Source organism: Schistocerca serialis, chromosome 5, assembly GCF_023864345.2.
Source record: "Schistocerca serialis cubense isolate TAMUIC-IGC-003099 chromosome 5, iqSchSeri2.2, whole genome shotgun sequence".
NCBI lineage: Eukaryota > Metazoa > Arthropoda > Insecta > Orthoptera > Acrididae > Schistocerca > Schistocerca serialis.
In genome coordinates this window covers 521,462,574-521,486,820 of record NC_064642.1, presented here as the reverse complement: position 1 = coordinate 521,486,820, position 24,247 = coordinate 521,462,574, and the positions used below count along the sequence as shown (strand labels likewise).

Here is a 24,247-nt window from a genome sequence, read left to right as displayed (position 1 = left end):
TTGGATATCACAATCGGTAGAGCTCTTGTCCGCGAAAAGCAAACGTCCCAGGTTGGAGTTCCGGATTTGTACACGATTTTAATCTGCCAGGGAGTTCCAACTCGAAACATTATCACCAAGCGAGTTGGAGCTGTCGTTAGCACTCTGGACTCGTATTCGGGACGACGACGGTTCAAATCTGCGTCTTGCCATCCATATATAGATTTTCCGTGATTTCCCTAGATCACTCCAGACAAATGCCGGGATGGTTCCTTTGAAAGGGCACGACCGATCTCCTTTCCCATCCCTGACAATCCGAGCTTGTGCTCCGTCTCTAATGAGATCGATATTTAGGGGACGTAAAACCCAATGATTCTTCCTTGTTTCTAAACATGATCCATACCATGGGCTCCGGTAGAGCACTGACGTAATATCTCAATGTCTTCTCTAAGTGCGTACTGTGAAGCTGGAGATTTGATAGTGACCAACCTCAAAGTTATTTCGCAGCCGAAGAATACATTTCCGGACATGCATTCGTTTTCAAAAACTTACTTTCTAAGTCTGCTCTACTACCCGTAGATATCTAAGATGGGAATTGTAGAACACTAAGTGTTGTACAATAATCATTGATGTACGAATATACGTAAGTTCCATTTCTCATCCTTCATCACTGCTACGATTTAAATCATGCTTGGAACATATATCATTTCCTATCTGGAAGGAAGTACTGTGGGGGTAAGAATTACCTACGTCGCATAGGGGTTGGAGAGGGGATGGAAAGGCGGTCACATAGAAACATAAATCAGAAACCATTTTCACTTGATCTATCCTTTCTAGGAGAGACGGTAGGGCGACAACCGATATCTACAACCAGCAACAAATAAACCAACAGCTGAAATTTCATCTCTCGTTTATTCCAGGAGCAACTGGTTTCGGTATTCCATTTTGCCATCATCAGGCCCTCTAAGGTAACATAGCGGCTGAGCTTATATTGCCAGACAAAATACCATGGAAAAACAGACAGGTATATGCACAAGCGTATGTAACACGGCTATACACTTGAAAACAATCTGAGGGCAACTGTGAGCAATTGTCTTTAGTGAAGTACCCGACTCCAAATGTCCACTGCCTGCAGTTGACTTCGCTCTGAAAGTGGCTGAGATTGATCTCCTAACACTAGCAGCAATAATGCCCGTCGGTTTTAAAACCGTTTGTCAGTGACAAGGCGTCTCCGGTCCGTGATGGTTAGGAACTTGTTAGGACCGCTGCTCTTACATCGTGTTGCGTAGATGCGACTGTATAAGTGCGCTTTCATACACAAAATTGAACAACTTTAATCACCGTTGTTCACGGGCAATTCCAAATACTATAGATTCTTCCTTCCATTACTTCCACGTCGACTCATCTTTCTACCTTGATTCTAGACATCTGAGTCGAACACACTCACCACTTCACTGCCAAAACTTACGTCAGTGGTCGGAAGTGTAGCTAAATACTTCGACAAACGGTGCCTTTGAGGCTTACTGAAATTAATGTGTGTTAGAGGTCGCCATATAAATGTTGTTTTACGGTTCCCCAGAGGCCGGCCGGTGTGGTCGAGCGGTTCTAGGCGCTTCAGTCTGGAACTGCGCGACCGCTATGGTCGCAGGTTCGAATCCTGCCTCGGGCATGGGTATGTGTGATGTCCTTAGGTTAGTTAGGTTTAAGTAGTTCTAAGTTCTAGGGGACTGATGACCTCAGATGTTAAGTCCCATAGTGCACAGAGCCATTTGAACCATTTTTTTTTTTAGTTCCCCAGAAAAAGCAACTTCTCACATTAATCAGAACAGTACAGACAAATATAGGCAGACTGAAGCGACGAATGACAATTTATATCAAGGCCGGGATTCGAACCTCGGTCCTCTGCTCACTAACCACTACGCCGCGCTGGCACAGTGCCCTTGCACAACTACACGGAACGCCCTGGCACGCCTCCCTCCTCAATTCCTATTCCCATTCAAGCCTCAGACCACTTGGTATTCCTCTTACTCTCAAACAGCATTGCAGAGGCTCTCCAGCTGTATTGGAATAGCACCATAGCATCGAACGAGACTGTCTGAAAACCAAGCACAGGTGCTTTAATAAAGTGACTCTGTGGTTCCAGAGACTTTTTCAAGTTTCGAACATTGTATGATGTATATATGCAGACTGTAGCGACGAATGAAAATTTGTACCAAGGCAAGGACTTGAACCCAGGTCTTCTGCTAACTAGGCAGATGCGTTAACCAATACGCCACCCTGACTTCAGTCTGCATATATACATCATAGATGATTGAGACATGAAAAAGTCTCTGGACCTTCATTTGATTAAAGCGGCTGTGCCTGGGTTTCAGGCAGGATCCTCCGTTTCGTTTAACGTTGAGGTACTGTTCCAATACAGCTGGGTAGCCTCTTCGGTACCATTCGAATTTAGGTGGAATACTGAGTGGCCTAAAATGTGAATGGGAATATGGATCGAGGAGAGAGTCGTGGACTACGGGAGTCCGTGAAGCTGTGCAAAGCTGCTGTGCCATGATGGCGTAATGGTTAGCCCACCTGTTTACTGAGCAGCAGACCTGGGTTAAAAATTCCGACCATGGCACAAATTTTCAGTCGCCACTTCAGCCTGTATAGACGCATCATACATTTTTGAGACTTGGAAATGTCTGTGAAACCATGTACTTTCATCTGATTACTTACGAACATGCGCTGTATCAAAGACATTGGTTCGGTAGCAATATTATAACCGTTGATCGATTCCAGATCTAGATTATGAGCAATAATGACATCAAACAATCAAATATTTGGTCTGTTCATGGAAACAGAACGTATGTCAACTGGTGCTATTTTCAGAACCTGTAATTACTGAAAGCTATTTTTTTAACACTCGTGTTAAAAACAATCCAGGATCAATGTATCTGGCCACATAACACATGTACTCACAAGGGAACCTCCCCATCGCACCCCCCTCAGATTTAGTTAAAAGTTGGCACAGTGGATAGGCCTTGAAAAACTGAACACAGATCTATAGAGAAAACAGGAAGAAGTTGTGTGGAACTATGAAAAACAAAAAGCAAAATATACAAACTGGGTAGTCCATGCGCAAGATAGGCAACATCAAGGATAGTGTGAGCTCAGGAGCGCCGTGGTTCCGTGGTTAGCGTGAGCAGCTGCGGAACGAGAGGTCCTTGGTTCAAGTCTTCCCTCGAGTGAAAAGTTTACGTCCTTTATTTTCGGAAAGTTATGATCTGGCCGTTCGTTCATTGACGTCTCTGTTCACTGTAATAAGTTTAGTGTCTGTGTTTTGCGACCGCACCGCAAAACCGTGCGACTAGTAGACGAAAGGACGTGCCTCTCCAATGGGAACTGAAAACATTTGATCGCAAGGTCATAGGTCAACCGATTCCTCCACAGAAAAACACGTCTGATATATTCTATACGACACTGGTGACGGCATGTGCGTCACATGACAGGAATATGTTGTCGACCCACCTAACTTGTAGACTTGCCGAATGGGTAAGAAGATTCTTCCACCTTGCCCGATTTAGGTTTTCTCGTGGATGTGACAATCACTCCCAAAAAAGTGAAGAAAACATAAGAGTTTGTCACATAAACTGCAACAAATGGATGCAACAGTCGCACAGTTTTCCCTGTGCTCTGTCAAAACAAATGTTTTTAACGTTTTCAAATTTTTCCGTTTAGGTGTAGCGTCCCCATACTACGGCGCAGTTCCCACGCATCGAACGGACGGACGGACAGACAGACAATTGTCTGAAAATAAAAAATTAAACTTTTCACTCGAGGGACGACTTGAACCAAAGATCTCTCGTTCCGCAGCTGCTCACGCTAACCACGGAACCACGGCGCTCCTGACTCACACTATCCTTGATGTTGCCTATCTTGCGCATGGACTACTCAGTTTGCACCTTTTTCTTATTTTTTTCATAGTTCCACACAACTTCTTCCTGTTTTCTCGATTGATCTGTGTTCAGTTTTTCAAGGCCTATCCACTGTGCCAACTTATAACTAAATCTGAGAGGGGTGCGATGGGGAGGTTCCCTTGTCAGAAATGAAAGAACTGTTTCCAAGCGGAAAATGTTAATCTCTGAGAGATGATCTGTTTACAGCACGTGTTTGATGCTAGCGGATTTACGGTGACAGTCAGTGCTTACTGTGGCACGTGATTAATTCTGTGGCTAACAGGAAGTGGAAATGTAAGCTGCCAGGTGGATATTAGCTACAATATTGCCCATACTGCCGTAGTAGGTAAAGAAAGTTGTATGTCAAGCCAATTTGCCATATAACTATCACTCAAGGCGATATATTAAAGTGTTTCTTATCTTCTCGTCACAGAGCGAGTACCCAATATGATAGTACGAAAATAAATATATAACCACCGGTTTTGAAAATTTGTGACCTTCTGGGCTCATCCCTAAAGTGCTGAGGAGGGGAAGTGGGCTTTAACCCTAGCAATACCAAGCCGTGTGGGGTGGTGGGGGGACGGGGTTAATTTACGCCTACCTTTTGAAAATATTGTAATCTGGTCATGTACTTTACATTTTAAAATTTTGGAAAAATATGTGTTGCTTTTAATGCTTTCTTACACTAGATCCCGTAATTGTTTTGAATTTTTTAGTAAAACGTAACCCTAATCATAGTAGTAAATGTGATATTCCACGACAGATGTTATATTCATAATTTCAAGTTAAGGAACCTTTTCACGCACCAGTACATATTTAAAAAGTATGTTGTGAATAAAACTCAACGGCAATTAACAAAATTTGTGTTTCTTACAATTTGTTGGTGTGGTCAAAACGTTCCTTTCCTCCCTATGTAGATATTACGGATAACGCATTAGCTCTGCTAAGATAGTACTAAAGGATATTTTCAGGTTCTGGACCCTACTTATACATCAGTTTCTACTTAAAAAGGATGTTGTTAACAAAAGTAAAAAACAATTAACTAAATTAGTTCCTCTTATTTTTGTGTGCCCCTCCTTTTGTAGTAGGCTACGTGCTATGAAAAATATATTGATATTGCTAGGATAAATGCATTGTAAAAATACTCCGCGCGCCCTACATCCAGAATCATCTACATCATCTGTATGTCTCGTCTGAAGAGAAGCCCGAAAAGATTGGAAAACTAGTTTATGGAAATGAACAAACAAATTAAAAGAGTCTGTTCGCATTATTTGTATTTATATTCATGCATACAGTATGTTGCAACCGGTAGAAAAAGTTAGGAAATTATGTTGATCTCCATAGATCTCCACCCAACAACCCAAACCTTTTACAGCAACTTAGAGCCGTCGGACAAGGTAATAACGGACACCGCGAGACTTGTTTTCAACAGGTTCTTGTGTAAGTGCGGAGGAATTGGATAAAATCTCTGAAAGACGTAAGAGCTTGCGTTAACTCTTTGTGGGGAGTGTTGCAGGCTGGCGAGATGCATTTAGTGCGAAGCGAGATACCTTCGTGTAACGGATAAAGATCGTGCTGTTGTGGTTAGGCTTTCAGGAAATACGTGTGAAAGCTACAGCCACGAAAAGGCGTTAGTGTTACGCTTATCGAATAACTTTTCTACGTAAAACATCATTTAGAAGATCTAGGTGGGATATATCAAAATGAATCTGAGTTACGCACAGCACGTTTTCGATTACGAGAAAGTGTGACTTCCGTGACGAAAGATTTTCCGATAATTTCGCACTTCGACCGAACTGTTTTAGTCTATAAAACCAAGGGAATGTTCATTTAGTTATGTTTTTGTTTTTCTTATGGTCTCCAGTCGGAAGACTGGTTTGCTGCAGATCTCCACGCTAGTCTATCTTTTGCAAGCATTTTCATCTCAGCGTAAAGCTAGCACATCCTACATCCACCAGAATCTGGTAGTGCACTCAAGCCTTTATCTCATACTATAATTTTATAAAGTTGATTATTTATTGATGCCTCAGGACGTGTTCTATCAATAGATTCCTTATTTTAGTCAGTTTGTAAAACACATTTCTTTTCTCCCCGATTCATCTCACTTACTTCTTCATTAATTTTGCGTTCAGTCCTTCTGATATTCAGCATTCTTTTGCTGCAATACTATTCTCTTCTTCTCTATAGCGTTTATCGTCCACGTTCCTCTTCCATAAATAACAAACCAGAGAAAGTTTCACAGAAGACCTCCTAACGATTACATTTCTGTTAAATGGTATAATATTTCTCTTCTTCAAAAAGCTTTTCTTGCTACAGCAAGTCTGTATTTTATAGCATCTTCTGACACTGTCAATTGTTCTTCTGGTTGAATGGTAAAACTCACGTGCTACTTTTACTGTCGCATGTCCTACTCAGATTTAATTGCCTGCGTTTTACTGTCGCTGACATTCCACGTACATCCTCGTTTGAAGTACGGTAGCTATCCATTCCATTCGACAGCTCTTGCAAGTCCCTTGCTCTCTGTGGCAGAATTACAATGTCATCTACAAATCGCAAAGTTTTTATTTCTTTTTCCTGAACTTCATTCCCTTTCCAAATTTTTCTTGGTTTCCTTTACTACCTTTTCTGTAGAAGTTTGTTGGTTTATCCCCGATCAGCGGCCATTTGTATAGCCATTCGAACATCTGTCGTACTGTAGCTATGTTACAGTGCAATACGCAGGGTTTGAACGGTGAACCGTTCTGCTGATCGACTACCTGGAAGAAGTACAACAATGAACGCGGCAAGGTACTGCGAGACACTAACAAAGCTACTCCGGCTATACAGAACAGCCGGCTGGTGTGGCCCATTGGTTCTAGGAGCTTCAGACTAGGACCTCGCAACCACTGCTGTCGCAGGCTCGAATCCTGCCACGAGCATGGATGTGTGTGACGTTCTTATGTTAGTTTAAGTAGTTCTAAGTTCTAGGGGACTGATGACCTTAGATGTTAAGTGCCATAGTGCTCAGAGCCATTTGAACCATTTATACAGAACAACAGGAGGAGTCGGCTGACAAAGGTAATTAGTCTGTAGCACGACAACGCTCGCCCTCACGACGCCAGTATCACAACAGATCTCATCGCCAAATTCGGGTGCGAAATCATGGATCATCCCCTATATCGCCCTGATTTGGCTACCAATGACTACTATCTGTTCCCTAACTTGAAAAAGTACTTGGGGGAATCAAATTCTCAAGCGACGAAGAGCTGAAAGCAGCTATCTGTTCCTTCCTGCGCGAGTCTGAGGGAGAATGGTACGAATGATATGAAAATGTTTCCGGATCGTCTCCAAAAATGCATCGATCATGACGGGGACTACGTTGAAAAATAGCTAAGAGTCGAAGCTTTCAGTAATAGAACCCAGTACGTTGTCCTCGATGGTGAGTGTTCGTCGGAGGTGAGGGTATCATCTGGAGTGCCACAGGGAAATGTGGTAGGTCCGCTGTTGTTTTCTATCTACATAAATGATCTTTTGGATAGGATGGATAGCAATGTGCGGCAGTTTGCTGATGATGCTGTGGTGTGCGGGAAGGTGTCGTCGTTGAGAGACTGTAGAAGGATACAAGATGACTTGGACAGGATTTGTGACTGGTGTAAAGAATGGCAGCTAACTCTAAATATAGATAAATGTAAATTAATGCAGATGAATAGGAAAAAGAATCCCGTAATGTTTGAATACTCCATTAGTAGTGTAGCGCTTTACACAGTCACGTCGATCAAATATTTGGGCGTAACACTGCAGAGCGATATGAAGTGGGACAAGCATGTAATGGCAGTTGTGGGGAAGGCGGATAGTCGTCTTCGGTTCATTGGTAGAATTTTGGGAATATGTGGTTCATCTGTAAAGGAGACCGCTTATAAAACACTAATACGATCTATTCTTGAGTACTGCTCGAGCGTTTGGGATCCCTATCAGGTCGGAGTGAGGGAGGACATAGAAGCAATTCAGAGGCGGGCTGCTAGATTTGTTACTGGTAGGTTTGATCATCACGCGAGTGTTACGGAAATGCTTCAGGAACTCGGTTGGGAGTCTCTAGAGGACTGCAGTACAATTTTACTGCCGCCAACTTACATTTCGCGGATAGACCACAAAGATAAGATAAGAGAGATTAGGGCTCGTACATAGGCATATAGGCAGTCATTTTTCCCTCGTTCTGTTTGGGAGTGGAATAGGGAGAGAAGATGCTAGTTGCGGTACGAGGTACCCTCCGCCACGCACCGTATGATGGATTGCGGAGTATGTTTGTAGACGTAGATGTTGATGAATCTGTAATTGGTTATACAATAAAATGATGTTTACTGCGTGAAAAAGCATTGGAGACCTTAATTTACGGACAATCCTCTTAGCTGGAGTCCTGAGTGGGAGTGCGGGAAATGAATCACGCGAGGGAATGTTGGGCGAGTTGGACGGCCGTACCTGATCGAGGCCGGCGATGATGCGGTTGGCCTTGGAGCGGAGGTCCGCGTGCGCGTCGGCTAGCGTGCGCTGCTGCCTCTGCGCGGCGCCCAGCGCGTCGTCCGTGCGCGAGAGCAGCGTCTCCAGCGAGCCGCGCGACGCCGACACGGCGTCCCACACGTCGTCCACCTTGTGCGCCACGCCCACCAGCGGCCGCACCAGCCGCTCCAGGTTGCCGCCGCCGCCGCCTCCTGTGGTGGCGTTGCAGGAGCCCGGCGCGGCGGTCGGCTGCAGCACGGCGCTGTGCAGCTCGGAGGCCAGCGACAGCACCTGCACACCACACACCACGCACACACCTCTCACAAATATGAAAGCATATCAAAAATAGTATACACCGAGGCAAAGAAATCGCAACACCAAAAAATTATTAATTCGAGCAATGAAATTTCGGGAATACATTCGTCTGGGTGACATATTAAGTGATTAACATAGCAAGATCACAGGTTAATGTAAGCGTGAGACAAGCCATTGCAGACGTGAAATGCTGACACATTAGTAACCGTCAGAATGTTGAATGCAAGCATGCAAACGTGCATGTACTGTGTTGTATACGTGCTGGATGTCATTTTGTGGTGTGGAGTTCCACGCCTGTTACACTTCGTAGGTCAATACAGGGACTGTCGGTGTTGTTTGTGGATGACGCAGGTGTTGTCGTCCGACTATGTCCCATATGCGTTCGATTGTAAACAGATCTGGTGATCGAACATGCCAAGGCAAAATGCCGACAGCCTGTGAAGCATATTGGGTTACAACAACAGTATGTGGGCGACCGTTATCCTGTTGGAAAACACCCTCTGGAAAGCTGTTCATTCGTGGAAGCACAACAGATCGAATCACCTGACTGACGTACAAATTTGCAGTCTCGGTATATATATGTCGTGTGACTGGCGCCTCCCGTCGGGTAGACCATTCGCCAGGTGCAAGTCTTTCGATTTGACGACCCTTCGGCGATTTGCGCGTCGATGGGGATGAAATGATAATGATTAGGACAACACAACACTAAGTCCCTGAGCGGAGAAAATCTCCGACTCAGCCGGGAATCGAACCCGGGCCCTTAGGATTGACATTCTGTCGCGCTGACCACTTTTCTTTTTTTTTTTTTTTCGTTCTATCTGCTCGGGGCGGACGTCGGAAGACACCCGTTTAAGTTCGTCGTTGCTCCATTAACTCAGTTCTTTTATTACAGAGGGCAGCTAACCCTCTGACCGAACACGCTGAGTTACCGTGCCGGCTTCAGCTACCGGGTGCGGATCGCAGTCACGGTGCGTGGGATAAATACGAGAGTGCTCCTGCTATCAAACGAATTCGCATCCCAGACCATAGCTCCAGGTGTAATACAGTTGCACCCAAAAACCGCCGGACCATAATTTACGAGAATTACGTGATCTGTGTGCACACACTTAATGCTACATACCTCCCGAAACATACGAAGAACTTGTCGGATCCGTCGCTTGCAGAATCGTTCCTGTATAGCGATCCAAAGGTATACCAACGCGTGGAATTACGACTAAGTTATATCTATAAGCGAAGGGAAATATATCAGAAAAGATTAACTATTGAACACAGATTTAGAAACTACGGCAATGGTGCTAAGATTCTGTTACGAGTTGGGATAGGACTGCAAACACTTCAAGTCCTGAAAAATCATTACCCTCATCTTATCTCAGAACTTTGCGGCTGAAAATAATTAAAGACTGCTGCAACTTTAAACAATGTAAACACTGAAATCTGCAATGATTTTGAAGAAAAAACATAAAATAAAAATAATCATTGAGCAGACCTCGGACGTGCAGTGGGTTGGCTTTTTGACAGAGTATTCGTCGATGTATCTTGACTTCATCAACGACAATCCTTTATACCATGAACGTTGCTGTTTAGAAAGCTAAACAAACATTAACAAGGGTGGCTTTGAAATGCGATATCAAGATGAAAGACAAGGTGAGAAAAACATAAATCTCGAAAACTCTAATATTAAGTAATAGTAAAGCTCACTACTTCGAAATAATTTTGCTTTACATTCAGATGAAACTAATGAGAAAACGTTTAATGTAATCCAAAAGAATGTCCAGTAACATTGAACTAGATTTATATTTTTTTCATAAATTTGTTCGTGTTTACAGCTTAAAGGATTACTCCTGGACTCCTAGATCGTCGTTTAGAAAGTTACGGGACAACGTATGGAAAATAAGTCTGAAAAACAGGTGAGGATTTCATACCAAAGTAAATATCAAAAAATAACCATTCTATGAGCAGTCATAGTATTAGAAAACAATGAATATACTTTCCACAGATGATGATATAAAGAGACCTATGCGATGACTGACTGAGGACGTTGCAAGGATGGTGACGTGGTTTTTCCTTTTTTTGTTGTTGTTGTTGTTGAGTCATCAGTCTTCTGACTGGCTTGATGTTGCCTACCACGAATTCCTGTCCTGTGCTAACATCCTCTTCTCAAATTAGCATTTGCACCCTACGTCCTCAATCACTTGTTGGATGTTTTCCAATCTCTGTCTTCCTGTTTTTGCCTCTACAGTTCCCTCTAGTATCATGGAAGTCATTCCCTAATGTATTAACACGTCCTATCATGTCCCTTCTTCTTCTTCTGAGTGTTTTTCATAAACTCCTTTCTTCGCCGATTCTGCTGAGAATCTCGTCATTCCTTATCCTATCAGTACACCTAATTTTCTACTTTTTCTGTAGCACCACATCTCAAATGCTTCGATTCTCTCCTGTCCCGATTTTCCCGCCGTCCGTGGTTCACTACAATGCTGTGCTCCAAATGCAAATCCTCAGCAGTTTCTTCCTCATATTAAGGACTATGTTTGATACAAGTAAACTTCTCTTGGTCAGGAATGCTCTAGTTGCCTGTCTTGGTCTGCTTTTTATGACCTGCTTGCTTCGGCCGTCATGGGCTATTTTTCTTCCGAGGTGGCAGAATTCCTTTACTTCGTGATCACCAATGTTGATGTTAAACTTCTCGCTAGCCTGCATCTCGTGGTCGTGCGGTAGCGTTCTCGCTTCCCACGCCCGGGTTCCCGGGTTCGATTCCCGGCGGGGCCAGGGATTTTCTCTGCCTCGTGACGGCTGGGTGTTGTGTGCTGTCCTTAGGTTAGTTAGGTTTAAGTAGTTCTAAGTTCTAGGGGACTGATGACCATAGATGTTCAGTCCCATAGTGCTCAGAGCCATTTGAACCATTTTGAAACTTCTCGCTATTCTCATTTCTGCTCCTTCCCATTACTTTTTCCGATTTACTCTCAATCCATATTCTGTACTCATTAGATCAATCTTTTCAACAAATCCTGTAATTCTTCACTTTTACTGAGGATAGTAATGTCATCAACGAATCTTATTATTGATATTCTTTCACCTTGAATTTTAATCCCACTCTTGAACTTTTCTTTTGTTGCCATCATTGTTTCTTCGACGTATAGAATGAATAGTAGGGCGAATGACTAGATCCCTGTCTTCACCCATTTTTAAACTGAGCACTTCGTTCTTGTTCTTTCATTTTTTATTGTTCCCTCTTTGTTCTTGTCTTCCCCTTTAGCTCACTCCTATTTTTCTCGAAATTTCTGACGTCTCTCAGCATTTTACGTTATTGAACACTTTTTCTCGGTCGACATATCCAATGAATTTGTCTTCATTTTTCTTCAGTCTTGCTTCCATTATCAAGCGCGACGTCATAACTGCCTCTCCAGTGTCTTCACCATTCCCAGAGCAAGTTTAACAACCGGAGAAAATGACTGTCGCTCTTGAAAACCGCCAACCGTATTTTCTTTGGTGTTATTAAGTTTTCGATTTCGTTTCCTGCTAATATGTACGTGAAATCAGCGGATCATTGGATGATTCACATGATGCCCAGTGCCATCGAACAATATGGGTTTACTTCTCATTACAAAGAAACTATTTAGTGTGTAATTCTGTCAGCTTTAGCCATTTCATAACAGTCTGGTAACGATATTTAGTTCGACACGAAGAACAATTGGCGTTTTCAGGAGCTACCGAGTATGATTTGTACTGACTTCAGCTACATATCAGACAAATAAAACTAAAAGCAAATCTACGTTTTCTAAGAAAATGCTGCGTAATTCTAGACATCCCATATTACAAGAGTTGATGGTAAGGAGAGTGCGTTCAGTAAGCATGCAGTGATGTGAAATGGTTGCATCTAAGCGTGCCATGAGACTGGTGTGTGGTGTGCATGCTTTTGTGGTGCAGGACTGGTGCAGAGCGGGCCCACCTTGCCGAGGTTCTCAGAGACGAGGTTGATGTGGAACTGCAGCTTGCGGTCGACGGTGTTGGTGGCGGCGCGGAGGCCCTCCAGTTCGCGAGAGACGCGCGTCACCACCTCGGCGGTGACCACCTTGGCGACGTCGCCCAGGCTCATGCTGATGGGCTTCTTCTCGCTGGCCTCAGCGTTGATGTCGTCGGCGGGCAGCAGGTTCGAATCCAGTTGTGACTTCAGGCCAGACAGCTTCAAGTCGATGTCGCTCACCTGCCGGGACAGACGACCATCATGCACGGCCCTCAACAGTGGTACAGTGCTCCTCGTGTCACGAAGCCTGAGCAGTAGACCTCACTACATTGGGTGATTCAAAAATGTTTTTACAAACTTTGAGGACAGGCTCATTAGACCGAAGCGAGAAAAAATTTAATGCAGTGTCTGCAGAATAAAACAATGGAAAATACTGCATGCACCTGAAGATAGACAACCCAACTTATATCATCTGGAACTGGGGCAGATGATATAAATTGGTGAAATAGAAACACCGACGTTCGTTTCGTGAGTACAGTGAAATAATTCATTGTCAACAACTGACTATTTGTGCTGGTCCAGGACTCGAATCCGAATTTCCTGCTTCATTTAAGCAGTCTTGCTTTGACTACCCGAGCACGCTTCAAGTCTGGAACAAATTCTCTACCTGTCGCACACTGCCCCTGTTGCGCCCCCCGTGTCCACCATCTTCAATGCTCATTGCTCACAGCAGTGATACCCAAAACAGGCTGAACCTAGGGTGCATCAACACCGGGCTGGACGTGAAGCATGCTCGGATAGCCAAAGTATTAAGGTGACGTGTCGCATGAAGTGGGAAATCTGGGTTCGCAACAAACTTTCACCCATTGCCACTGAATTATTTCAATGCCCGATTATAAAGGTTCTAATGAATCAGCTCCTAGTTGTAAGCCAGAACAATTGTACTAAGGTACAGGTACACAGGTAGCCGTTAAACAAAAGAGGGACCTTGTGGTTAGATTTAGATGTTAACTAGTTCAATTCTTTGATTGTATTTGCATTTCTCGGCCATTAATTATAATCTGAACAGCCTGTTGTAATAAGCTGCTCATTGCTATGTTTGAAAGAACGGGTCATTATTGGTCTATTTTAGCTGGATCTTGTGGTTTCGCGAGTGAGTTCTCTTGTAATAAGTGTTCACAAGTAATGTTTTAAGACGATCCTTCAGAGCAGTCTTAATAACTGACTGTCAGTTTAACTTTGAAAATATTAACAGCCAACTGTCACCAGGGCTTTAGTCAAAATAAAATTGTCAAAAGGGACGGGTTGGGATCCAGTCGCACCTTGGATGCCGACTGAAATTAAGAGGCTGGTTGCCTTGAAGTAAGCCTTATCATTGTCATATTGTTTCCTACTCTGTTTCACCTTTAAGCACGGGTGCGCATCTTAACACCGAACCTTTCGACATACAGCTTTCAAATTAAAAGTTACATCTGTTTTGAGTAATTGAATCACTCTTGTCATCAATGGTGCTTATGTAGTTTTCATGTGTTGCAGAAGGGCATTTAATAAGACAGACTGTGTCCAGCGTGGTAGTAAAAACCGCTGTTTCACCCGATAATGGGCGGGCTGCAGGTTCGGCCGTCTTGTAATCATTGTCATTTTGTTTGCTGTTTTGCAATACAGCACTTCAGATTTCTTTTGTAAAAGCTTATTCAACTTAAGGTTTAAGGTTAAAAGAATTTTGCAAATTTGTTCATTTGTTAAAGAAAATTTTATGGTTTTATATCGTTAAATATACAGGTTGTGTGAAAACAAAGTTATGTTGGTGGGTCCGTCCTTCCACGTTTTCCTTAATTCCAAAAGTACCAAGTATCAACCCTCATGTGGGTGACGTCGATATTTCTCTTTTAACATGTATATACACAGCTGGGGAATCATGAATGTGTGGCGTCTGTCCTTTCCGACATATCATCAATTCAGAAACTCATAACAAATGTTCAAAATATCCTCCTCTTGATCCCATATATGCACACACTCGTCGAAACATGGACTGTTACATCCTTTCAAGTACTCCCTGAGGGTGTCGAATGGCTGCACAGGCTTCCATGGCGCATCGATGGAAAGTTTCTGCATCTGGTTTGTCTGCTGCAGATACCAATCGTTTAACGTGCCCCCAGGGATAAAAATCTAAATGACAGACGTCGGGTCTTTCGAATACATTCTCTGCATACAGCACCTGTAAGACTTGCTGGGAGAACATGCGAACCAGCCATACTACTAGCAGCCATTCAAATCTAGACATCCTGATGTCTAGCCTGAACTGTAGGGCGAGGATTTAGATCAGTCCATATACGCTGATTGTGTCTTTTATGCGTTTCTTTTATAGCTGCACTATAATTTCCCAGAGCTATCGCCGGGCGTGGTGGCCGAGCGGTTCTAGGCGCTACAGTTTGGAATCGCGCGACCGCTACGGACGCAGGTTCGAATCCTGCCTCGGTCATGGATGTTTGTGATGTACTTAGGTTAGTTAGGTTTAATTAGTTCTAAGTTCTAGGGGACTGATGACCTCAGAAGTTAAGTCCCATAGTGTCATACTCCAGGTTACCTCAGTGAAATACTCTATGGCTACCACAATACGTGGGATGTAATGATATAAGTGCAGATATTTTTGTGTGTGGTACCTCAACATATACGAACATCAGTAAGCTGTTTTTTTTTTCTTTTTCTGCAGCGAACAGTCTTCTCAAAAACACGTCACATAATTTACTAGTTGATGTTTTATTCACGTTTCTAACTGCACCTCTAAGTGGGCTACACTTGTCAGTATAGGCTAACCGTTCTGCATCCGCACGTCCACACGTCAACAGCTAACCCTCCTGCCCATGGGAAAATAAGCCCTAATGGCTTGCTCTTGCCACATGTACTTGGACGTACTAATCAACCTAAAAACATGCTACTCTTTATAGCTATAATTATTAGTCTGCAAGTAAAGTAAATATTGATGTAATGTTATTCAGTACGCTGTTCTCACTCACCAACAAAAATATCTGCACTTCTATCCGCTGCACCCTGTACATACAAAAGGCCCAGAAGAGACTGATTTTAGCTCCCAGAGACTATTTGCAGGCGATGCAGTTATATACAATGAAATCACATCTTTATAATGTTGTCACAGAGTGCAGGAATGAATGAGGATGTACTGCAATTGATGCAAAGACAGAACATTGAATCTAACATCAAAGGATGTAAGGGAATGCGCCTAAAATAGGCAGAAAAATCCGCTAGGATTACAACTCTCAGATATCTATCAGTAAGAATTGTAATACAATTGTATTCAACTAGCCGCTGATTTCGTAACTTGGGAGAATGATTGTGGGCACTCGAGCTACTCCTTGCCATTACTTCAGATGAAAACTGCTTTGTAAACTATAACCAAAAATTCTACTCAATAAAAACTGATCTCGAGGTACCATGACAGAAGCTTTCGGCCACTGCACAAAACTGCATGATATTTGTAAGTAGGCTGTTGAGGTTTTTGTGTTGGTAGCGCTCTGTATGAAAATCACAGACTTCACTGACAGTTGGATGTGAACAGCGCGTGGCGTTGCGCAGTTGGAGGTGAGCCGCCAGCAGCGGTGGATGTGGGGAGAGAGATGGCAAATTTTGAGAGCGGACGATCTGGACGTGTGTGCATCAGAGACAGTAAATTTGTAAGACTGGATGTCATGAATATATATATATATATATATATATATATATATATATATATATATAATGTCTTTTGAATTTTATTAAGGTAAATACATTGTTTGTTCTCTATCAAAATTTTTCATTTGCTAACTATGCCTATCAGTAGTTAGTGCCTTCAGTAGTTAGAATCTTTTATTTAGCTGGCAGTATTGGCGCTCGCTATATTGCAGTAGTTAGAGTAACGAAGATTTTTGTGAGGTAAGTGATTCATGAAAGGTACATGTTATTGTTAGTCAGGGTCATTCTTTTGTAGGGATTATTGACAGTCAGATTGCGTTGCGCTAAAAATATTGTGTGTCAGTTTAGTGTTGATCAGAATAAGTAAAGAGAGAAATGTCTGAGTACGTTCAGTTCTGCTCAGCTGTTTGAAAATCAAATAACGTAAGAGGTTTATCAGCACAGTAATTCACTAATTTTTCTAAGGGGATGTTTCATATTATCTGTCCCATTCTATGTCGATACATTTTTTTTGTATTTAAGTTATTAGCTTTCTTTGTGTGGTTCAAGTTTTCGTATTTGGTTTCGCTTTTAAAATTATACTCAGCTTTAGTAACATGTATTGGAAGTGAGAACCACCTTTCACTCAGAGCGACATAATAAGTTCTATGGGGCAGCTTCCTTCAACTGATCCTGCAAAACCGTGTTCATAGTCATTTTGACACATAAATAAAGAAAACACTTCTAAAAAAAATCAAGATGACCCTCTCAAAGCATGAGACCGAAATACCTCGATTTTGATGACTACTTTTACTTAAAATATGTTTTTATTACTAACTCTAGAAATACTTCGATACACAAATTCTAATTTCAGTTACGCAATCATCTCATCAAATGGTTCCAGCGATTTATAACCGTAATAAAGACTGATTTCAGATACATTTATTGGACCATTTCAAAGGAAGTGTAATTCACTAACGGAGGTTGCTTGCGAAACCCTAGTTCAACCGATTCTGGAGCATGGTTCATATGTATGAAACTCTTACAAACTAGAAATAGCGAAAGAGAGAGGGAAGATCCAGTGAAGTGGGTTCACATTTGCTTGGTCAGCACGACAGTGCTAGAGAAGTGCTCTACAAAAGGGAGGCACTACAAGAAAAACGCTATGATTTGTGGAGAACAGTAATTCCGTTAGCCTACAATGAGATACGAGTCAAGAAATATTTTTCTTCTTGGGACTAGTACCTCGCTTAACGAATCAAAGGACAGAGTTACTGAACTTCTAGCTTGCATAGAGATCAGCACAGTAAATTACTCCCACTAAAGGTATCCTTCGCCACAAACTGTCTGGAGGCTTACAGACACAAATGTAGATATTACCATATGGATGCAGGGATCTGAAATTCATTTGCTTCAGTGTGTAATTTCGAAAGGCCTACATCAATGTACTTATGAATGTAACAATGTATGTACGAAGGCTGTTCGGGGACTAAAGTCCAACAGGTCGCGCTTTTCAGTTGTGAGCATACAGTGAGCAGGTAAACATGCTTATTACAATAATGTCTCCCGCCAAGAATGGATGGGGGCTGCAAGGTTCCACCTGAGTTCATGCAACCCCACATAACGTACCTGTTAGGCATTTCCTTATTCATAGCAGTTTTCGGACGTACACTAAAGGGGCAATGAGAATGCCCCTTGAGCGTTGTCGGTGGAAAGTGTTTGATTATACACCATGTGGCCGAAACTTGGCTCCCTTTGATGTTCATCTCTGCTCGCATGAACCGCTGGCTATCAAGACAACATTTAGCCACAGACAAACAACTGCAGACCAGTGTAGAGAAGTGGCAGAAAGCAAAGGTGGCTACGTTCTATAACGAGCCATTGGAAAATTGGCACAACGCTAAGACAAATGTGTAAATCGGTGCGGTGACTATGTAATGCAGTAGCTGGAAAGTGTAGCAAACTGTTGCATTTTTGATTCTCACTGTGGTTTTCATTTCACGGTGGATCGGAGCTTAGTTTCCTAATAGCCTTCGTAATATATACTGTACAGAGTTATTCACAAATATGTCCGAAGTTCCAGAAGATGACTGGAGGAATACAACACACTCATAAAATTGACACATATTAGTGGGCAGGGAGTCTCTCCAAGTTTCGACTTGTAACATGCACCGTTGCGTGGCTGCAGGGTATTCAGCTAGGGCACAGGCGTGTCAGAACATGTAGATAAATCGTACGCTCTGTACTGTCGCCTACAGATGGCAACCCAATGCACAGGGTTGCAAAGAGGGACACTGCTTTTGCACTGCAGTGAATTAGACACACGTATTCTGGAACCCCGGAGGCATTTATGAATAACACTGTACGTATCTGCATAAATAATAAACGTATAAAATCAAATGAGGAAAATAAATTGAACTGCCAACCACATGTTGTAAGATCGTATGATCCTAAGGTGACTTCGCAACTCCCACGTTTCCTGCATGAAGTCAATTCTCTGCTCCCAAATTAACTGTTACATATCTTTGCAGAATCATAATGTGTGTTGTTGTAAGAAGAACTAAAATTCATTTATTGTAAAACTGCGTGAATAAACAGACTAGTAGCTTCGTCTGATAACATCTTTTTCAAGTCCTTTCCATTTCTGATTAAGTATTTCTCACGGCTAGGAAAGCCTATCGTATACGAGATAATACAAGACAGTGCATTATGCAATTACTTGTGAAAATAATGGCTATTCTTATTATCTGAGAAGTACTGAGATGAGGTAGGCCTCCGAGCAAGCGTTTATCACGCTTCAACTATATCGTGAGTTTATGGTGCATTTCCTTGACTGCTGAACCCAAGAGCAGTTATTACGGAGAGGCCTTGAATAACGGATGCTCCAAGAAACCTTTTATTTGCATCTCACATGCGTAATTACCAAAACTGATTACGCCACTCTTTCCACTTTATATTGCCGCTTTAGTATGCTGGACGACAGCGTTGATGTTACACTTAACCGCTGAAGCGATATCGTACTCTATTATTGTGCAAAAATTTGTGGCGAGGTAATCATTATTTATCAAAAGAACGTGCGTGAGATGTTCAGCACGTCGGGGTTAAAGCCTATAATCGCTTTTTTATTTGCGCGTGTTCTCTATATCTACGCAACTGGCAGCCTTGTTATTAAATTCCGTTATGTAAACTTTAATATGACTGACATTTTGACACAGTGCTCCAGAAAGCATCTGGCTTTGGCCGCTAATAAAGCGGTAAAAGGAGATGGGTCGTGTCCCTGAAATCCAAGGGCACTTTCCTTGAAATTTTATGAGCGGAGGAAAAAAAGGAATATACACATTGACGTACAACCGTCAGCAGCATAATAAGTCCCTTCACAATACAGTGTCCAGAACTTAATTCGGGTTTCAACCAAATTAAAAATCATCCTCAATGCTGTCAGGATATAGTGTAAGCGTAACACGGCAAGCGTGATAATCATCACGCATTGCTCTGTGTCTGATCCAGTTCAGTTGCTTCTTCTCTGTTATTTTGTGGAATTTATCTTATTATTAGTGTTAGGTGGCTAACTTTGTGCTATAGTATGGCCGTTTCCTCCCCCGAAGCATCCGCCGTACCACTCTACTCTAACGGAACTATTGCTTCTGTTCATAACTTTTTTTATGAGAGAAAAGCATTCACAGCGAGAAACATCTACTGGTTACTATTTTTAGCTATTGAGAAGTGAGACGTCCACCCATTCATGTTTATTGTATGCAATTACTTCGTGAGTAGGGCCTCTGCGCTAAAAAAATCAGTCTTTTAAAGAATTTCCTTCTCCTTTTGTGGTTATTAGTTGTTTTAGTTCTGAAATCTGCTACAGTTGTTATACGATATGCATAGGACAGAGCCTCTGCAGTTGGTTTACAAATTTTCTCATAGTCATGATGCATTTGAAGGACAGTGTTAATATCCGGTTTAATTGCTAGTTTCAGTACTGCAAGAATGATAACATTGCTTCTAATATTCAGCTTTTCAGCTGGTATAATGTGAGATTTTATCATCATTTTCACTATTTTAGTTTGGGTATTAGAAAAAATCCACATTTTGCATGAGGCTTCTCATGCCTTTTTCTAGAGTTTCTTCCGTCTGTTTCTTCCAGTGACGATTCACCATCCACAAACAACGCTGTTGTAGTAATCTACCTACATACATCACAGAGGCAATTTTTCCCATTACACGTGCGACTCTTAACTGTTTTTGTCATTTTGTTGTGGAGCTTTCTAAACAAACAAACAAATGGTGGCTTTTGTGTTCTTTATCAGACAATGTGCTTAACGCTGTAGCTGTAGGTGAGGGTCATCGTCACTCACTACCAAGCAGGGGACTTGCGCTCCATTCCTGGTACTGCCAAAAATTTTTACTTTTGTAGGATGGCTGGAACGAGGTGCACTCAGCATTGTGATGCCAAATGAGGAGTTGCTTGAATGAAAAGTACCGGTTCCGAGGTCTGGAAATGGGGCAATCGCTGTGAGAACGTTGTACTGATCACGTATCGCATTCGAATGATTCCATTGGCAGAGAATGACACCACTACCGAGTTGGATGTAGATGAAGATGAAATGGGAGATATGATACTGCGTGAAGGGTTTGACAGAGCACTGAAAGACCTGAGTCGAAACAAGGCGCCGGGAGTAGACAACATTCCATTAGAACTACTGACGGCCTTGGGAGAGCCAGTCCTGACAAAACTCTACCATCTGGTGAGCAAGATGTATGAGACAGGGGAAATACCCTCAGACTTCAAGAAGAATATAATAATTCCAATCCCAAAGGAAGCAGATGTTGACAGATGCGAAAATTACCGAACTATCAGTTAAATAACTCACAGCTGCAAAATACTAACGCGAATTCTTTACAGACGAATGGAAAAACTGGTAGAAGCCGACCTCGGCGAAGATCAGTTTGGATTCCGCAGAAATATTGGAACACGTTAGGCAATACTGACCCTACGACTTATCTTAGAAGCTAGATTAAGGAAAGGCAAACCTACGTTTCTAGCATTTGTAGACTTAGAGAAAGCTTTTGACAATGTTGACTAGAATACTCTCCTTCAAATTCTGAAGGTGGCAGGGGTAAAATACAGGGAGCGAAAGGCTATATACAATTTGTATAGAAACCAAATGGCATTTATAAGAGTTGAGGGGCATGAAAGGGAAGCAGTGGTTGAAAAGGGAGTGAAACAGGGTTGTAGCCTCTCCCCGATGTTATTCAATCTGTATATTGAGCAAGAAGTGAAGGAAACAAAAGAAAAATTCTGAGCAGGTATTAAAATCCATGGAGAAGAAATAAAAACTTTGAGGTTCGCCGATGGCACTGTAATTCTGTCAGAGACAGCAGAGGACTTGGAAAAGCAGTTGAACAGAATGGACAGTGTCTTGAAAGGAGGATATAAGATGAACATCAACAAAAGCAAAACGAGGATAATGGAATGTGGTCGAATTAAGTCGGGTGATGCTGAGGGAATTAGAATAGGAAATGAGACACTTAAAGTAGTAAAGGAGTTTTGATATTTGGGGAGGAAAATGATGGTCGAAGTAGAGAGGATATAAAATGTAGACTAGCAATGGGAAGGAAAGTGTTTCTGAAGAAGAGAAATTTGTTAACAATGAGTATAGATTTAAGTGTAGGAAGTCGTTTCTGATAGTATTTGTATGGAGTGTAGACATGTATGGAAGTGAAACATGGACGATAAATAGTTTAGACAAGAAGAGAATAGAAGCTTTCGAAATGTGGTGCTGCAGAAGAATGCTGAAGATTAGTTGGGTAGATCACATAACTAATGAGGAGGTGTTGAAGAGGATTGGGGAGAAGAGAAGTTTGTGGCACAACTTGACTAGAAGAAGTGATTGCTTGGTAGGACATGTTCTGAGGCATCAAGGGATCACCAATTTAGTATTGGAGGGCAGCGTGGAGGGTAAAAATCGTAGAGGGAGACCAAGAGATGAATACACCAAGCAGATTCAAAAGGATGTAGGTTGCGGTAGTTACTGGGAGATTAAGAAGCTTGCACAGGATAGAGTAGCATGGAGAGCTGCATCAAACCAGTCTCAGGACTGAAGACCACAACAACAACAACAACAACAACAACAGAGTGTTTCGGCATTTTATCACCATTGTCAAGTACCTGCGAATCCAATTTTTGTGAGCCGTGTATTAATGTGAACATCATTTTCACTAAAGTCACTGCCGGCCGGAGTGGCCGAGCGGTTCTAGGCGCTACAGTCTTGAACCGCGCGACCGCTACGGTCGCAGGTTTGAATCCTGCATCGGGCATGGGTGTGTGTGATGTCCTTAGGTTAATCAGGTTTAAATACACTCCTGGAAATGGAAAAAAGAACACATTGACACCGGTGTGTCAGACCCACCATACTTGCTCCGGACACTGCGAGAGGGCTGTACAAGCAATGATCACACGCACGGCACAGCGGACACACCAGGAACCACGGTGTTGGCCGTCGAATGGCGCTAGCTGCGCAGCATTTGTGCACCGCCGCCGTCAGTGTCAGCCAGTTTGCCGTGGCATACGGAGCTCCATCGCAGTCTTTAACACTGGTAGCATGCCGCGACAGCGTGGACGTGAACCGTATGTCCAGTTGACGGACTTTGAGCGAGGGCGTACAGTGGGCATGCGGGAGGCCGGGTGGACGTACCGCCGAATTGCTCAACACGTGGGGCGTGAGGTCTCCACAGTACATCGATGTTGTCGCCAGTGGTCGGCGGAAGGTGCACGTGCCCGTCGACCTGGGACCGGACCGCAGCGACGCACGGATGCACTCCAAGACCGTAGGATCCTACGCAGTGCCGTAGGGGACCGCAGCGCCACTTCCCAGCAAATTAGGGACACTGTTGCTCCTGGGGTATCGGCGAGAACCATTCGCAACCGTCTCCATGAAGCTGGGCTACGGTCCCGCACACCGTTAGGCCGTCTTCCGCTCACGCCCCAACATCGTGCAGCCCGCCTCCAGTGGTGTCGCGACAGGCGTGAATGGAGGGACGAATGGAGACGTGTCGTCTTCAGCGATGCGAGTCGCTTCTGCCTTGGTGCCAATGATGGTCGTATGCGTGTTTGGCGCCGTGCAGGTGAGCGCCACAATCAGGACTGCATACGATCGAGGCACACATGGCCAACACCCAGCATCATGGTGTGGGGAGCGTTCTCCTACACTGGCCGTACACCACTGGTGATCGTCGAGGGGACACTGAATAGTGCACGGTACATCCAAACCGTCATCGAACCCATCGTTCTACCATTCCTAGACCGGCAAGAGAACTTGCTGTTCCAACAGGACAATGCACGTCCGCATGTATCCCGTGCCACCCAACGTGCTCTAGAAGGTGTAAGTCAACTACCCTGGCCAGCAAGATCTCCGGATCTGTCCCCCATTGAGCATGCTTGGGACTGGATGAAGCGTCGTCTCACGCGGTCTGCACGTCCAGCACGAACGCTGGTCCAACTGAGGCGCCAGGTGGAAATGGCATGGCAAGCCGTTCCACAGGACTACATCCAGCATCTCTACGATCGTCTCCATGGGAGAATAGCTGCCTGCATTGCTGCGAAAGGTGAATATACACTGTACTAGTGCCGACATAGTGCATGCTCTGTTGCCGGTGTCTATGTGCCTGTGGTTCTGTCAGTGTGATCATGTGATGTATCTGACCCCAGGAATGTGTCAATAAAGTTTCCCCTTCCTGGGACAATGAATTCACGGTGTTCTTATTTCAATTTCCAGGAGTGTAGTTCTAAGTTCTAGGGGACTGATGACCTCAGAAATTAAGACCCATAGTGCTCAGAGCCATTTTTTTTTTTGCTCAGAGCCATTTGAGCCACTAAAGTGACTATATTGTGCTCACGTCAGGGACTCACACCTAG

General features: G+C 43.3%; 1 protein-coding gene across 1 annotated transcript in view; it reads right to left on the bottom strand.

Annotated features, from left to right (window-relative positions):
• LOC126481091 (uncharacterized) overlaps nucleotides 1-24,247 on the bottom strand; it is a 598,566-nt gene that overhangs the window by 109,642 nt on the left and 464,677 nt on the right. The window contains exons 3-4 of the mRNA XM_050104598.1: nucleotides 12,652-12,906; nucleotides 8,373-8,681 (exon numbers count right to left, since the gene is read on the bottom strand). Coding sequence (XP_049960555.1) covers nucleotides 8,373-8,681; nucleotides 12,652-12,906 — 564 coding nt within the window. The remainder of the gene's footprint in view (nucleotides 1-8,372; nucleotides 8,682-12,651; nucleotides 12,907-24,247) is intronic.